Source organism: Pan troglodytes, chromosome 7 (genome assembly GCF_028858775.2).
Source record: "Pan troglodytes isolate AG18354 chromosome 7, NHGRI_mPanTro3-v2.0_pri, whole genome shotgun sequence".
Classification (NCBI taxonomy): domain Eukaryota; kingdom Metazoa; phylum Chordata; class Mammalia; order Primates; family Hominidae; genus Pan; species Pan troglodytes.
The window spans coordinates 106,818,899-106,836,742 of record NC_072405.2 but is presented as its reverse complement, the minus strand read 5'-3'; the positions used below and the strand labels follow the sequence as shown (position 1 = coordinate 106,836,742).

At 41.5% G+C, this 17,844-nt stretch overlaps 1 protein-coding gene across 3 annotated transcripts in view; it reads right to left on the bottom strand.

Moving 5' to 3' along the window:
* Positions 1-7,811: 7,811 nt before the first annotated feature.
* Positions 7,812-17,844, bottom strand: part of SDC2 (syndecan 2) — a 116,314-nt gene continuing 106,281 nt past the window's right edge. For all 3 annotated transcript variants that reach the window (XM_003311857.6, XM_016959705.4, XM_063817332.1), the window contains exons 3-5: positions 15,922-16,055; positions 9,989-10,124; positions 7,812-9,073 (exon numbers count right to left, since the gene is read on the bottom strand). In XM_003311857.6, the coding sequence (XP_003311905.3) occupies positions 8,910-9,073; positions 9,989-10,124; positions 15,922-16,055 (434 nt within the window). In that variant the 3' untranslated portion in view covers positions 7,812-8,909. The remainder of the gene's footprint in view (positions 9,074-9,988; positions 10,125-15,921; positions 16,056-17,844) is intronic.

The window sequence follows — 17,844 nt, the reverse complement described above, 5'->3', positions numbered from 1 at the left end:
GACCACTTCTATCACCATGATTGTCTCTCTCCTTGAGTCCTGCAATAGCTTCACTAGTCTCCCTGTTGTGTTTTTGCTCATCTCTGCCAACCTCCAATTAGCCTATTGTCAACATGGTAATCCAAGTAAAATCACAGTGATCCCTTTGACCCACTGCTTCTCAAAAAGAAGTCCCTGCTCGAGCAGCAGCCGCTGCACCTGAGAAACTTATTGGAAATGCACATTCTCAGGTTCCACCCACGAGTTTCTCAGAATCAGAATCTCCAGGGCTGGGGCCCAGAAATCTGTATTTTAACAAGACCTCCTGATGATTCTGATCCCTGCTGAGGTTTGAGAACCAATTTTAAGCATAGGTCAGATCATGTCACATCTTGGCTCAAAATCCTGCTCCTCAAAGTCATCACAATGACTACAAGGCCATACATATGCGGTCTGGCTCATGGATACAGCCCTGACTACCCACCACTCTACTCTCTAGCTCACTTGCTCCTTGGCTACACTCTAGGCCTTGGCAATTGCTGTTCCTTCTGCCTGCAATGCTTCCCAGATCCCCCAAGACCCTGGTTCCCCTTCCCCACACACCATGGCTCAATCCCTCACCAACCTTCAACTCTGCGCAAATGTCACCTTTTCACTGACACACAGTCACTCATGCATTACTTAATGATGAGGATATGCTCTGAGAAATGCATCATTGGGCAATTCTGTTGTTGTACAAACAGCATAGAGTGAACTTAAATAAACCTAGATGACATCGCCTGCTACATGCCTAGGCTATATGGTACAGCCTATGACTCCTAGGCTACAAACCTGTACAGCATGTTACCATACTGAATACTGTAGGCAACTGTAACACAACATTACATATTAATGTATGTAAAGATATATAAACTTAGAAAGAGTACAGCAAAAATATGGTAATATAATCTTATAAGACCACCATCATATATGCCATCCATCATTGACACAAACAATGTTACATAGCACATGACAATATAACTTATTTGTTATTGTCTGTCTCTTCCCAGGGACTGAAATTGTGCCCAGCAAAGTGCTCAGGAAGTATTTGGGAGAAGAATAAATTATCTTGTTTTTTTTTAGACATAATCTCGCTCTGTTGCCCAGGCTGGAGTCCAGTGGTGCCATCATGGCTCACTGCAGCCTCCATCTCCTAAGCTTCAGTGATCGTCCCACCTCAGCCTCCCAAGTAGCTGGGACAATAGGCTCATGACACCATGCCCAGCTAATTTTTTTTTAAAGTTTTTTGTAGAGACAGGGTCTCACTATGTTGCCAGGCTGGTCTCAACTCTGGGCTCAAGCAGTCTTCCCAGCTCGGCCTCCCAAAGTGCTAGGATTACAGGTGTGAGTATTGAGCATCTCCCAGAGGCCAGATATAGTGCTAAGTGCATCACTTCCATTGCCTCATTGAATTCCCAGAAGCCAATGTGGTGGATATTATTATCTTTATTTTACACATGAAAAAAATGAGCTAAGTGAAAAAAACGGGTAACAGATACTAAAAGCATAAAGGACTAAGATGTGGGGTTATCAGAAAAGGAAACTTCATGATCTCTAAGTCCTGGATCTGACATAGAGCCAAGTCGTCTACATTTTTACCCTCTTTATTGCTCGTCCCTGTAATTGATCTCGACAGAGGAATTCAAGCATACTCTGGCATTTACTGAAGCAGAATGTAATTAAGGTTGGCAAAAATCATGCTTTCAATGACTTTAGGACAAAGCTACAAGTGGGAGAATTACTCACTGCTTTATTTGCTGATATGTTCCCATTGTAAACACAGATAATAGTGGCACTTCCTGATATTCAAATACTTCTTACTCCTCCACCCAACTACTATGTTCTATTTTAAAAACAGTTCAGATTTTATGTTATTAATGACCAGGTAGAAGAGGATACTTTGCCTACCTATTAATTTTCTCAAAAACGTGTCAGTGGTGCATTATGGGGACTTTCCTCCCTTGCAATGAAAGATTGTGTTATCTGCAAAGCATCTGCCAACATGGCAAACCAGTGCTCAACAGTGAATCAGGTACTGGTTCACCTAAAAAGACAGTCACACTGCTAGAAGGCAGACCCAGGACCATCCTTCTCTATTTGCAGTAGTCCCCCCACCTGCAATTTCACTTTCCACAGTTTCAGTTACCTGAGGCCAACTGCTGTCCAAAAATATTAAATAGGCCAAGCGTGGTGGCTCATGCCTGTATTCCCAGCACTTTGGGAGGCCATGGAGGGTGGATCACCTGAGGTCAGGAGTTAGATACCAGCCTGACCAACATGGTGAAACACCACCTCTACTAAAAATACAAAAATTAGCTCGGCATGGTGGTGGGTGCCTGTAATCCCAGCTACTCGGGAGGCAAAGACAGGAGAATTGCTTGAACCTGGTGGGGGCAGAGGATGCAGTGAGCTGAGATTGTACCACTGCATTCCAGCCTGGGCAACAGAGCAAGACCCTGTCTCAAAAAAAAAATTAAATGCAAGATTCTGGAAATAAACAATTCAAAAGTTTTGAACTATGTGTAGTTCTGAGTAGTGTGATGAAATCTGCCATTTTGCTGCATCCCACCCGGGACATGAATCCTCCCTTTGTCTCATGTCCCCATGCTGTAGACACTCTCCACTGCATAGTCACTGAGTAGCCATCTTGGTTATCAGATCAACGGACACAGTATCACAGTGCTTGTGCTCAAGTAACTCTTATTTTGGTTAATAATGGCCCTAAAGTGCAAGAGTAGTGATGCTGATAATTTAGAGATGCAAAGAAGAGCCATAAAGTGCTTCCTTTAAGTGAAAAGGTGAAAGTTGCCAACTTTATAAGGAAAGAAAAATATTGTATACTGAGGTTGCTGAGATCTAAGGTCAAAATGAGTCTTCTCTCTGTGAAATCATGAACACTATATTGTTATAACTGTTCTGTTTTATTATTGTTGTTGCTCATATCTTACTGTGTCTAATTTGTAAATCAAACTTTATCATAGGTATGTAAGTGTAGGAAAAAACATAGTTTATACAGTTGTCAAAGTCAAATAAAACATAGAGATGAATCTCTAAATTTAAAATGTTTTAGTCCAGGCTCGGTGGCTCACTCCTGTAATCCCAGCACTTTGGAGGTCGAGGTGGGCAGATTACTTGAGGTCAGGAGTTTCAGACCAGGCTGGGGAGCATGGTGAAACCTTGTCTCTACCAAAAATAACAAAAATAGCCAGGCCTGGTGCTGCATGCCTGTAGTCCCACCTACTTGAGAGGCTGAGGCAGGAGAATCGCTTGAACCCAGGAGGCGAAAGTTGCAGTGAGCCGAGATCTCGCCATGGCACTCCAGCCTGGGCGACAGAGTGAGACTCCATCTCAAATAAATAAAATAAAATAAAATAAAATGTTTTATATGGGAAGCAAGAATTGAAATTCAAGGAATGCACACAGACTGGGTGGTCTTCCGTATGTCCAAAGAACAAGAGAAGGTTGGAGGTTTTATAAAAAGAAGAAATGTTACCTACTTCTTTTCAAGAAAGTTCATTGGCACCAGTAAGGTTCTGGGGAGCTGGCAAGCTTTGACTGGTGAGTGACTGCAGTAGGTAAAACTAGTCTTAGAGACACAGCAGCTTGTTTCGGTAGCTGTTGATAAAACTAGTCTCAGGTTACAACAGGCAGTTTCAGCAGCCAGGTTTGCAGAGAATTACATTCTCAGAGCAATGTCAGTGTCTTCCATTGGCCAAACTCTCCCAGAGGCCAGTTGGCAAGGAAGCTTGGGAAATGTAGTTTGTGTGGGTCAACCTTGCACACCCCACTCTCCTGGTAGCACCTCATCCTCAAGCCATACAGAGTAGAGCATGAAAGAGCAGGAAATGAATCAGAGTGCCAACAGGCAAATGAACACTAACACTACCCCTAAATTAATATCTCCAGTTCCAAGAGAGGACCTCTTCTCTGAGTTCGATTCTGACATTTAATCGTTCACTTGACACCTCCACTTGGTTGTCTAATAGTCCTCTCTAATTTAACATGGCCCAATAGAAAACCTTGGTTTAGCAGCCAATTCCCCCATGGTATTCCTTCTCAGAACATGATTCACCCACTACTCAGGCAAAAATGGCAATGCCCTCTTTGATTCTTTTCTTTACTTCCTACTTCTTCCAACCTTTTAGAAAGACCTATTGATTGTTCCTCCCCCAACAGTTCCTTTCCATCTCTACTATAACCACCTTAGGCCAAGCCACCACCATTTCTTCCCTAGGTGACTATAATGACCTCCCAACTAGCCATGCTACCACCACCGTGTCCACTTATAATGCATTGTTCAGGGGGCAGTTCCTGCAGACCTTAAGGGCAAGGGTAAGAAGCAGGGGCTTTATTCTAAGTGCTATAGGAGCCATTGGAGAAAGCAACATAAACTAATTTCTACCTTAATGAGATCGGTTTAGCTTCCTTGTGGGAAATAAAGTACAAAGGAACAAAAGAGGAAGAAGACCAGTCAAGGGGGGATTGTACTTCTCAGCCCTCTTCTTCCACCTCTTCTACCTCTGTCTCCCCACTCACCAGCTACTGGTCTTCTCCCTGTTACTCCAACATGCCAAGCTTGTTCCCTCTTCAGAATCTTTTCACAGCTAAAATCATGCTTGTCCTGATTTTAGCACAGCTGGCTACACATCATTCAGGCCTTCCCCTCTCAGAGATCTTTGCTGACTCAGCTATAGTAGTAATGTTGGCTGCTCACAAATATTCCATCTCTCTCCTTCTGGGCACAAAGTAAGACTGCACTTCTCTGCACCCTGGACATGAGATGTGGCCATATGACTTGCTTTGGCAAATTAAGTATGGGTGGAAGCTTTAAGATCCCACTGTGTGCTTCACCCTTTTTCCTTCTACCAGTGACCACCAGTGTTTCAGATAATGGCTACTCCATCAGCCTGAGCCCTGAAGAGGGGATGACAATTATCCAGAGCACAGCTCCCCATCAACCAATGGGACACAGAGTGGAGCAAGAAAGAAATCTTTGCTGTTTTAATTTGCTGAGACTTTCAGATTGTTACCATAGCACACCTAGCCTCTCTGGACTGTTACAGCCCTTCAGTCCCACACGTCAGCTTATATTGTATTGTGTCCATTGTGGAATTACCAACTGATAATTTCCATTTGTCACTTTCATTTACTGATTTTATTTTCACTCTGCAACCCACACCAAGTTCATGAAAGCTCCACGTGAGCAGGGTCCTTGTCTGTGTACTTCACCACCATACCTTCTGCTTCTTTAAGTTTCCAGTGCATAGTCAGGCAAATATTTGACTGAACTTCTGATGGATTGCACATACAAGCATTTGTTTTTTGAATGCTATTTTGCCAACAAAACTGGAATAAATGCATCTTGCACTCAGCATCTCTGAAGCACCAAAGCCTAACATTTCACTCTGCTATTTGTGGGTTGGATTGACGGCTTGGGTTACACCCTTCCAGCTAATTCGCAGGAAACCAAGTTGCTCTCAGAGTTGCCACGATTCCATGGTCAGAAAATGCCCTGCTAAAGACCATATACAGCAGATAAACAAAAATAAATGAAACTTTACAACCATAAACTGTAAGAGTGAAGTCACCCAGAGTTTGGAGACAGAGTGGGACAGAAGTGATTTTGGTAACTGTTTTTATCACTGAAAGATGTGGTTTTACCCTTTTAAAGTTTTTTGTGCTGACTTAATGTAATTCCCCAGAAATGGCCAAGTCTCATATTTCACAATTGTCATAAAATATTAGAACTGAAAAAAACCTTAGTGATCACTCACTTCAGATTACTCCATTTCTCATCTGGCTTAATTTTAATTGGAAACCTCTTAGGGTCTCACCGATGTCTGGTGCGGGCTTAGAATTTAGAAATTCACATTAGAGATAGTGTTGCTCAAAGTTGTTGCCTTTTTTGGTACTACCAAGTATGTTTAAAAATATTTTTTTCTCTACCACCCCTTATGAAATTATAGTAACGCTATAAAGATCACACTTATAAAATTAACCCCACAATATTTCTAGGTTTTATATTTTTGCTCACCTAACATCTTTCCTTGATGTTTCAAAATGTCTAAGATATTGAAGAAATAAGCTCCTTAGAACTATGAAGTAGGACACAGTAGTTTCTTTAGGGACACTTGAAGAAAGTAATCATATTCTATTTAATTAGCTTACTCTCCTAGACCTAACAGACGACATCCGTAACAAGTACATTTTGTCTAACTTGCAAAAAAGTGCATTGACAAAAATTCAGTAAACGTTTGATGAGAAACTATCAACCCTTAAGAAATGGCAATTTTTATAATCTTGTTCACTTTTATTAAACAGGTCCTAATCCTGAAATTCAGGTACTATGCACCTGCAACTAAAACTGAAAAACAAAAATAAAACCCAAGTGCTTCCTATTCCCCCTACGGGCTGAAAATGGGACAGTGTGAATATTTCAAGTCTCTCAAACACAAAGCCATATTCACTCAAGAGAAATCATTTACATGTGGTTAAGGAAACAGGAAATTTTCACATTGGCTTTAATATTTACATTTTACCAAAATTTTCCTGAACTCAGTAATCATTACTAACACTTTTTATAGTACTATTTACTGCATCTTAAAAAAAAAAAACTAAGCAGAAAGTGTACAGTTGAAGAAAACTGGATGTCAGTCTATACAATGATTTACTTTTGGCATGACAGACTTTATTTTGGCACTTTCACAAATATTTTGCTTTACAGCAGTGACAAAATATTTGCCAGAAATTTTTCTTTTCCTGGCACGGATATTCCAAGCAGTTGTTATTCTATGAATTGAATTTCACTCTGCTTCGCACAGTTAGAGGTATACCCATTCCTACCCTCTGTAATTGAGGGACACTGCGTGGCTTTAGAAAGCTAGGCTATCGTTTCCTTTTAGTCACTCGAAAGTGAATTGATTCTGTAAGTGATGGGGCAGGAATTTGAGAATTAATTAAGGCCATTAAGGATTTAAGTAAACACTGTTCCAAGTGTTGCTTAAAAAATGTTTTTAATGAATTATGTGGCAATTCCAGGGAATGTTCTCAAAATGAAATATTCATACTTTATTAAAAGTAAATTGTATGTTGGAAAAGTTGCTTTTTTTGCTGTCTTCTTCCGACTTGGATGGCTCACAGTTTAAAACAAAATTAATGGTAAAATAGAAAAAGGAAATGTTTAGTACAGAAAGTACCAGCCACGGTACCCTCATACCTCCATCTCCTTCCCCAGGCATCACTCTTTCCAGCCACTTCAATCCTAAAGCAGTGAGGCCCTCATTTTAACACACAGAGCCTCCCTGCCTACCCTCCTTCCCTGTAACGTGAGCTACTGTAGTCCATTTACTAGTTCTTCGGTTAAGCTTCAGTAGACATTTGGAGCACAATTCCAAAGGTAAATCAATCTATAGGCCTAAGCCTTAGATACCAACATCAGGAAAGCCCCCTTCAGATCTTAGGAATTTATAGTCTTGTAAGTTATTTGCAAAAGCAGGCGTCTGTCTTAATATTGCCATCAGTTATCCTATAAAGGTTGCAAACTTCGAAATTCCCTGGCAGCCTTCCAATATCTCTACCTAGACACACACAGGATAATACATTCAGATTTCCTCTGGCCAATTCAGAAGTGAAACTGGTAATAAACAGTCTCATCGACAGGCTCTTTGGTCTTGATTTACAGACACTGTGAAACACTTAGAAATCAAACCCACGTCATCCTTGAGAGCAGACGGCCGTTACCAAAGGGGAGATGTACATTTGATCAAAAATGTACAAAATTTATAACAGTGACATTTTCAATATTAGGCCACATGATTTATTCAGTAGTTTTTATGTTCCCAAATTACAATTTATGTCTATTCATAAGACTACAAAAGTTACCATTAGAATTGTCTGTGCTTATAAAATACCAACTTTTTTTTTAAACTGTTACATATACTCATTAACACCAGTCTGCAACAAGTTACATAGAATCAGAGGCACTTCAAAGGCTTAAAAAGACGTTTACAACTTAAATGCATTTTTAAGAACAAAAACTGATTTTTCTTTAAACCTCTACTCGTACCTTCAAATTGCAAGAAATTAACAAATACAGTGGCCAAAGGAATCTGCAGCAACTTCTTAAAATACTGTTAGAATCTTTGGGTTTGCTGAGGCTTGTCAGTAACTTACATCAAATCCTCCCAAAAGAAGATCTGATTAGATAGATATGACTAAACAGTTTTGTAGTAATAATCCAATTTTACACATTAATTTGCTGTTGCAAACCTGCCCAAAGCTACAGGTAATGAAAAATAAAGCAAGTGTAAAATGGATAGTCTGACACTTAAAAATTTATACAAAGTGGAAGTTAAAGTTTACATATTTGAAAATCACATATACACTAAATTACCATTATCTGAATTTTCCAAAGACAAATTGCACCATGACAGCTACAAAAGGCATAGGGTTTGGTTTTAAGGGCACAAGAAGGGAGGGCAGAGGAGAGGAAGGGGACAACAGATAAATTAACAAAGTAAGACCAACTTGGTAAGGTCAATCTGAGACATGCTGACACAAATGAAACAGCTTTCATCTTTGAGTCATAGGAAAAAGACAATCATTTTGTATTTGCGCATAAAAGTTTAAACCAATTCCATGAACATCGAGGGTTTTCATAACATAATATTTTGCCACTGCTATTCACAGAACACTGCAGATGTTAAATTTTAATTTTATGTTGTTCTAAAGAAATACATGAAATGTTTTAAATACAATGGGATTCTATCATTAAAGTGCCAGAATGGCTCTTTAATGAAAAAAACAAAAAACAAAGATCTTCATTATTCTATGCAAAAGCTTTATTTTGAAAAGTTCAGTGATCTCATAAATAGAGACACTAAGTTGGAGTTTTACGCATAAAACTCCTTAGTAGGTGCCTTCTGATAAGCAGCACTGGATGGTTTGCGTTCTCCAAGGTCATAGCTTCCTTCATCCTTCTTTCTCATGCGATACACCAACAGCAGGATAAGAAAAATTGCAAAGAGAAAGCCAATAACTCCACCAGCAATGACAGCTGAAACAACCAAAAGGAAGATTACTTTAGAAGAGATTCAAGGGTTGCAGACATTAGCTTTATTGTCAAGCCTAATCTACTTACACTTTTATAAAAGGCTTAATTTGAAAACCCCAATAAAAAAAAAAGCTGGATTCAATGAAGCAACCTGGTAACTATGCAAATCTGAAACTCCTCAGGAAGGTACAGTAATTTCTTTGGATAGTGTTAATAATACCACCCAAAAACCTCGATAAGAAAAATCTGGCCTTGATCTTAACTAATTCCATACTTGAAAACTACTTTTGTCTTTTCGGAACTCACATTTCATATTCTAATTTTCTAACTGCTTTTTTTCAACACAAAACATAGTATAATTGACTTAAAATTTTAAAGAGTATACATGAAAAAAAGCATGCAAATTTATTTCTATTCTTGGATTTGAGACTATCAAGTGTTCCTAAATCTTGAAAGTTTTCCCCTTTAAAATATTTGCACTTCCATCCAATTAAGTTAAAATAGAAACAACGTTCTTAACACTTTGGGCAGTACTTATATGAACTGCCTTCCCCTAAAGAACTTTTCGTTCTCTTTATTTTGAAATGTAGAATGCCTGTGAGCAAGACTGATGGATCTTCACACTCTGCCATCTCTCTACATCCAGTTGTTCTGGATCAATTCAGATGTTAACTTTCCCTCTTTTAGGCTACCTCCTATCCCCTGCCCGATGGCTGGCGAAGAGGTAGGTTGAGGGAGCTGGCAGACAATAAAGACAATGTTTGCTGAGCCTCTTGCTTCTCGCTCTGGAAGCAAGCACCCACAAGACTGCTTTCAGCAGAAAGATGACAGCAAGCTTTGCTGCACTTTTGAATATCACTTAGACTAACAGAGGCCTATGTGGGCAACCTCCCACCTGACGCCCACCAGGCTACTCACCTGCTAGGACTTCTGTCCGTTTAAACAGACTGTCTGAGTGTTTCTCAGTATACACATTTGTATCCTCTTCGGCTGGGTCCATTTTCCTTTCTGAGTCAGAGAGGTGAACTTTCTCTTTATCAGTTTCTTCAGGTGACTGGTATGGGAAACAGGGAAAGATTACACTGATTTAAGAAAATGTGCTGGAAAGAAGAAATAATAGATGAGTATATTCCAAAATTTCTTTTTTTTCCCCCAAAGAATGAGTTTAGGAAATAACTGGAATAATCACTTGTGTGTTTATAGCAATGGGTGAGTGTCATGATGGACCCATGTAGTTCATGGTTTGCACAACACCCATCACATGATCAGGCAAGTCAGAGAGCTAGTGAGTTCATAAGAATCCTAAGGACATGGTGAGGTTGTTTTAGTGGACATTTCCTAAGATTTCTACTTTCTCACCACTCTTCTAACTTCAGGTCACCATCTCCCTCTGACTGCTCCAACCCAACAGCACTGCCCCAATTCTTCCTGCTCCTTCACTTCTGAACTACACAGGGCACTATGACAAAAGTTCCCTTTCAGATATTCTCTCACGCCTGACTGGGCTTTTCCTGTCCCCACTCTGTGGGGAGCAATCCCCAAGCCTTACTCCTAATGCTTCCCCCTAGTCATATTACCTTCAGCAAACCCTGGACCAGGACTTCCGGGGACTTGGATTGTGCAAGTAGCTCCTCCCTGATCACATCATACTTCTTTTCTCCACCTTGATTTCCTCACCTGTCTAATGAACGACACTCACAGGGTCTCGGACACTGCACAATGCTCAAGTAGAAATCTATGGGAATACCTCTCACAGCCGCATCTCTAGTCAGCATTATTCCCAACAAGCCAGCAGCCTGCAGGACATTAACTGTTGGCTGTGCCACCTTTAACTCTACTCATCAAGTCTAAGTAGTAATTAATTCACTGCTGAATCAGATCAGCCTCCTTTTCTATTCCCATTAATGGCGCTGTATTTTGGGGTGTTACCAAGTTATCTATTTCGGCACATTTTCTATCATATGTTTTCCATGTCACAGCACTGTCAATTTGCCTCCCATCTTGCTCTCACATTAACTTCTTCCCTTGGGTTCTCATTTCCACAGCTTCGTTCAGGTGGCCAGCACATCACAGCCCAGCTCCCGTCCCGCATCGACCTCAGAACAGCACGTCTTGGGTAGCTTCCAGTCCTCACCCAACCCACCACTTACTCCCAGTAGAAAACCCTGTGAGGCCATTTCCACCACCTCTTCATTATCAAAAATGATTCTTAGTATCTGTGCTGTAGTTTAGCGGTCCCCAATCTTTCCATGAATGGGAGGGTGGGGGGGATGGAGGGGGGATGAAACTATTCCACCTCAGATTCTCATAAGGAGCACAACACGCACAGTTCACAATCGCGTTTGTGCTCCTAGATCCTATGGGAATGGCACGCCTCCACTGATCTGACAGGAGGCGGAGCTCAGGTGGTAATGCTCACTCACTTCCTGCTGCGCAGCCTGGTTCCTAACAGGCCACCGCTACTGGTCCGTGGCCCCAGAAGCGGGTGGGGAACTCTGCTCTAGTTCATGCAGTTCTATCCCCAGTCCAAATGTTGCACTTCTTTTACTATCTGTTTGTCCTTAATGAAGCCTTCTCTGACCTTTTACCTCACTAAAACCCCAGGATTATTTACACAGAAATTATCTCTTGCCTTTCTAACTCTCAGCACCATCACTGGCCATCTTATGTGAATCACCCAAGGTTACGCTGATCCACATCACCTGAAAGGCATTTAAAAAAATACAGTCCTACTACTAGAGGTTCCATTTCAATTGGTCTGACTTCAGGTCACCATCTCCCTCTGACTGCTCCAACCCAACAGCACTGCCCCAGTTCTCCTTACTCCTTCACTACTGAGCTATACAGGGCACTACGTAGCTGGCACTGACTTTTATTGCTATTTAAGTTCTCCAGACAATTCCATAGTTTAAGAACCAGTGGGTTAGAGAAGTCCCATTCAAAGGAGTTATTCATTCTCTAACAGTCTGAAGTTCTTGTCGGCCGACATCACTGATGAAAACACTGTCAACTTCATTGAGGTTTAAAGGCTAAGGGTGGCTGGGTAGGGAGCCCAAGGTGAGAGGATCATTCGAGACCAACCTGGGCAACATACTGAGACCTTGTCTCTACAAAAAATTTTTTAAAATTAGCCAGGCATGGTGCTGTGTACCTGTGGAGGATCTCTTGATCCCAGGAGTTGGAGGCTGCGGTGAGCTATAATTGTGCCACTGCATTCTAGCCTGGGTAACAGAGTGAGACCCTGTCTCAAAAAAAATACTGCAGACAATAATCCTTCTCAGCTCTACTACTCTTCCTAAGTTCCTGAGAGCTTCCTACCATCTTCATTAGGACTCCACAGAGTCTAACATACCATGGCTCAGCAAAGCAATTGATTGCTTTCTGAAGGCTAGAGTTCATCCAAAATGGCGGCCTGCTAGTTAAGTCTAGAAGCTTAAAGAGTGTAAGAAGAAAAGACCTCACCTTCTTGGGCTGTGCAAGTAGCTCCTGTGGGACCCTGACCACATCATACTTCTTTTCTGCACCTTAAGGCCACCCTCACTGCTAGGAAGGACCATAAGCTAGACCAGGTGGATCCGTTTGTACTCTAGGGTATGTAAGATCAATAGGTCCCTGTCTCAGTGAGCAGAACGCTACACTTCTACTGAAGGTGGTATGTAATAAAGTATAATAAAGAGTAACTGTCATTCCCAAATTGCAAGAAACCCTGTACTACCTAAACTTCAACCTGCCATGACTTACAAAAAGCAGAGGCCATAGAGAAATTTCATTTCACTGGTGCACAATATGCACTGAAAATGTCACGGTCCTCTCTATTACTATGAGAGAAGGAAATACGACAGGCCTTCCCAGGCCTTCAGGTACCAAAGTAAAGCAGAAGAGAGCAGCTCATTGGCAGTATTTTTGCTGAGTTTTTTCTATTCTTCTCATGAAAAGCCCATCATTAATTGACTGCCGGTGGAAAGACAGACAACAGATCAGAGAATGGATTATCTGGGTTCTAGTCTAGAAACCTTTTCACTGCTCATTAGTACTGCTTTACTATTACAAGTTAGAAAAGGGAAGAGAAATCTCAAATAGGTGAATACTCAGGTTTGTGACTAGGGAGAGAGGTAAACAAGTTCTGGTGAGAAATGAAATGGACCTAAGTAGTTACTGTATGAGAGACTGAGTTTAATCCATATCCATATCATCTTTGTCCCATTATTATTACAAATCATATGGTTTCACCATGTGATTGAGTCCCTAAAGTCATTTAAGAGAGTTGATCTTTTCAGTTTCCTCTGACTCAGCTTCTGATCCGGCAGGCTGAACAAAGCGTGCAATCCAGGGATCTGAGAGTGTGGGGACTGAAGGACTCCACAGAACTGGAGCCGCCCTGCAGCTGGAGGTGCACAAGCCTCAAGCGGCTCTGGGTGGAAAATTCATTTTTTAAGTCAAAATGTTTTATCGTATGGAAGCAAAGGCTTGACTAAGAAGATACCATTTTGTAATATGGAACTAATCTGAAATACCTTCACTCTTGTATGAATGTATGTGCAAAATGAATCTGCAAAAAGACAGCAGGAATGATTAAATGAGGCCAAGTAAAGATCTGCCACATCCATGTCTGGTTGTTTGGATGCCATGGAAATGGAACAGAAGTAAAAGCTTATGAGTGATGCTCTTCTCAAACAAATAACGAGATTCCCTTTTTTGCATTTTAGTCACTTAAATTTACAACAAACTAGATAGGATATCTGTAACAGTGACATTAATGCCACTGTGAGACCAATTGAAAAGCAAAATCTACACTAATGGTATCCTAGAGGCAATGTTCAATTCGGCTGTACCACATAAACAGCAAAATGAAAAATTTAATCATTATTATTCATGTTATTCATGATCAATATTATCATTATCAGTGCTGCAAACAGTGTTCGACACATAATGAATAGCACTCAACAAATCTCCTATAAATGGATGAATTTCTACTATTACTATATTGAACACAAATGATAGTAAGAATATAAATGTATTAAAATCTTTTGGGCTCCTTAATTTTTAAATTCACCTGCCAAAGTTCTATATTTTTTATCTCGATCTGATGCAATTACTTCCTTAAAACCAATTTTTAAAAACTTAAATTAGTAGTCAATCCATTGCTGTTAACAAACCAGACAGAACTCTATGTCAAATTAAGTCTTGCTTAGGATAGAACTCTCTATCACTACAAGCCAAAACTCACCCAGGAGAGTTTCTTCCCTCAAGCTAGTGAGTCCTAATTGTCTCTGACTTCAACGGATTTAGTCAAGAGAAGTGGTCAAATAAAAATGTGGTAAGAGCCAAATGCATCTTTAGTAAATAGTAGCTAATTGTGCCACACACACTCTGAGGCAGTCATCGTACCACCAATTGCACCTGCACTTTTCATTTCTCCCTTTCTTTTTTTGTTTCATTCACTCAGCTGAAACATTGATACAGTAGCTTTTATGCATGGATCCAGCACATGCCAGGTGAGTCGGTCTCAGTTCTCATAGGGCTCTCCCTGCCTTCCTACCGCCTGGCTTGTGAAGTCTACCACTAATAGTAATTGACCCTTCTTGGTCCTACAGAAAGCACTTCAATTTGGACAGGGCTGGCTTCCTGGCTGTTCCACATCTGCAGAAACCCATCCAGCGGTGCCATTCACCATTCCAGTCACAGGCACTGGGAGGATGGAGGAGGAGGAAGAACAAAGGTACTCTGGGGGAAGGGTAAGAAAAGCCCACATGCATTCCTGCCTGAAGACGGGATGATTCTTACTCCAAGGAAGGCCTGTCGTCACCTTCATCAAACAGCCTTCCATATCCATACCCTGTCTGCTGCTAAAGCTTGGCAGCATCTCATTTCTAATCAACAGATGGGTGAGCTCTAAAAGGGGATGCTTGTGCTTCTGAGTTTTCTTAAGCCATATGTTACCCCTGCACTGATTGCAAAGTCTACCACTACAGTTATTACACATGCTCATTTGGTGAATTGGCTTGGTCTCTTCTGCTCCACCAATTCAATTAATGCTTACAGAATGGTGACTAGGTCTCAGGTGCCATGCTACATGCACTCACATTTCATCTTCTTCAAGGCCCATAGGAAATGGGTTCAGAAGCTAAGAAACGTGACTGGATCCAGGATTTGAAACTTAGGTCTTTGCCAGGCTTTAATATGCATGTTCTAACTTCAGTGGGTTACCTATTAGTGGATGGTCAGCTAACTGCAATATTAACGAGGTCAAAATCACAGGCTCCAAGTTTTCATTAGCTGGTCACTTTACTCAGGTCTAAGGCCAAAGACCTTATTCTTAATAAGTCAGCTCTCAAAATGAATATATACAGATGTATCCAGGTTCATCATCATCGAGAGAGGTCAAGGATTACATAGTACTGATGGTCGGCCTAGGAAGACTGAGAAATGACTTAGTGAGACTAGGACCACCTCAAGACGTGACCTGGAGTCTTCTAATTACGTAACCTACAAACCAGGAAACCAAAGAAACAGGGCTTTACTTCTTAACTGGGCTTCAGACGTTCCTTAAGAAGGAGGGCCATGTGAAAAATAGTTGTATATAATTTGAGCCTGGATGACAGAAATTATAACTGGGTAAATGCCAAAATGATCAAAAAGAGTAAGGAAGAGCCATTTATAACACCACCTGAGGACCATTTGTCCTTACACAATTTTAAGTGGGGCCTTTTAAAAGAACTGTTGTGTACATAGTTCATGATGGGTAGCTCCAAAAAGAAGAAAATAATACAAAAGGGACTGTTGTGTACAGTCAGTAAAGTGAAGCATTTGTAATAACCTGATAATGCAATGCAATGGAAAATAGAACGCACCTTTGTCTGAGCAGGTATCTTGTTCTGTATATTCAGCGTCGTGGTTTCCACTTTTGGAGCAGCACTAGTGAACGGTATCTTTGGAAGTGGTCGAGATGTTGTCAGCTCTGGACTCTCTACATCCTCATCAGCTCCTGGAAAAGTAAGTGAAGATGAACTGAGCATGGCAATCATGACACAGATGTCTCCATTATCAGGCACTATTGCCTGACGTTGACACTGACAGAATCATGTTCTTTCAAAATGCTGGCTCTTTAAGACTTCAGCACAAAGCTTCCTGTGGTCTTCACCATGATGAAGAAGTGATTTCAAAGGTGTCTGTGGGTAGTCTAGCAAGTTTTTCCTTAATAGTATTATCCTGAACATTCAAGTAGCCCTTCTTTCACTTGCATGTTCCTTTTCTCCCTGCTTGACAAGATTTTTTCCCATCTACACTGAAACATGCTCCATTTCCATTTTAAGAACACAACAGTCCAGGTGCAGTGGCTCACGCCTGTAATTTCAGCACTTTGGGAGGCCGAGGAGAGCGGATCACGAGGTCAGGAGATCGAGACCAGCCTGGCCTATATGGTGAAACCTCATCTCTACTAAAAATTCAAAAATTTAGCTGGGCGTGGTGGCGCACGCCTGTAATCCCAGCTACTCGGGAGGCTGAGGCAGGAGAATCACTTGAACCTGGAGGTGGAGGTTGCAGTGAGCAGAGGTCACACCATTGCATTCCAGCCTGGGTGGCAGGGTGACACTCTGCCAAAAATAAAAATTAAAAAAACCCACAACAAAACAAAATACAAACAGGAAAACTCTCCTATGGCTGACTCCTTATTTCATGTGAGTTCCTGCCCTCTCTCCTGGGTTTTTGTTTTGTTTCTTTTTTTTTTTTTTTGGTGATGGGGTCTTGCCCTGTCACCAGGCTGGAGTGCAATGGCACAATCTGGGCTCACTGCAACCTCTGCCTTCCAGGTTGAAGTGATTCTCCTGCCTCAGCCTCCCGAGTAGCTGGGACTACAGGCGCATGCTACGACACCCAGCTAATTTTTTGTATTTTTAGTAGAGACGGGGTTTCACCATGTTGGCCAGGATGGTCTGGATCTCTTGACCTTGTGATCCACCTGCTTCAGCCTCCCAAAGTTCTGGGATTACAGGCGTGAGCCACCGTGCCTGGCCCTCTCCTGGTTTTACAGGCAGATTTTTCCAATGGGGGTGGATACTCACTAGGTCTTGTCCTCATCATCTTCTCCACTCTGCATTCTACTCCCTCCAGGAGCATTTTCCCTGTCATCACTATTAATACTGTTTTGTTAAGGTCACCAGTATCCACAGCACCCAATGGCACTCTTCAGAATCGCCTTCCTCTAGTAGAAGAACTTCCTAGCACCACTGCACACTGTCAAGTGCCATCTGCTTCCGGACAAACCCTATTTCTTTGGGTTCCTAAGAGTTCCTGGCTTCCCCCTCACCTCTCTGGCTATTCTAAGTGTCCTTTGCTGGTTTATCCTCCTCTACCTGAACATCAAATATCAAAGAGTATCTGAAGGTCTGTCCCTAGGCTTCTTCTTCCTCTACACTTTCTCCCTCATCCATGTCCACAATGTCAATAAATGATGAGTTAAGCACAGATGATACCTAAATTTACATCATCGGCTTTTACCACCCCTCTCAAAGTCACATATCCAGTGGCCTTCCTGGCATTTTCACTTGAATGACTCAAAGGTACAACACACCTCTGAACATGTCCAAACCAGAACTCATGGTCCCTTTGTCTTCTCCTCTTGTGACCTTGCAGTGACTGAAGCCCTCTGTTCCTACACACCAGAACTCTGACTTCCTCTTCCTTACCTTGTTTTTGAATCCATTATCCAGTCCTATCAATCTTATCTTCTTATTATCCCTCCACTCTTAACACCGTTCTACAGTTCCAGGGCC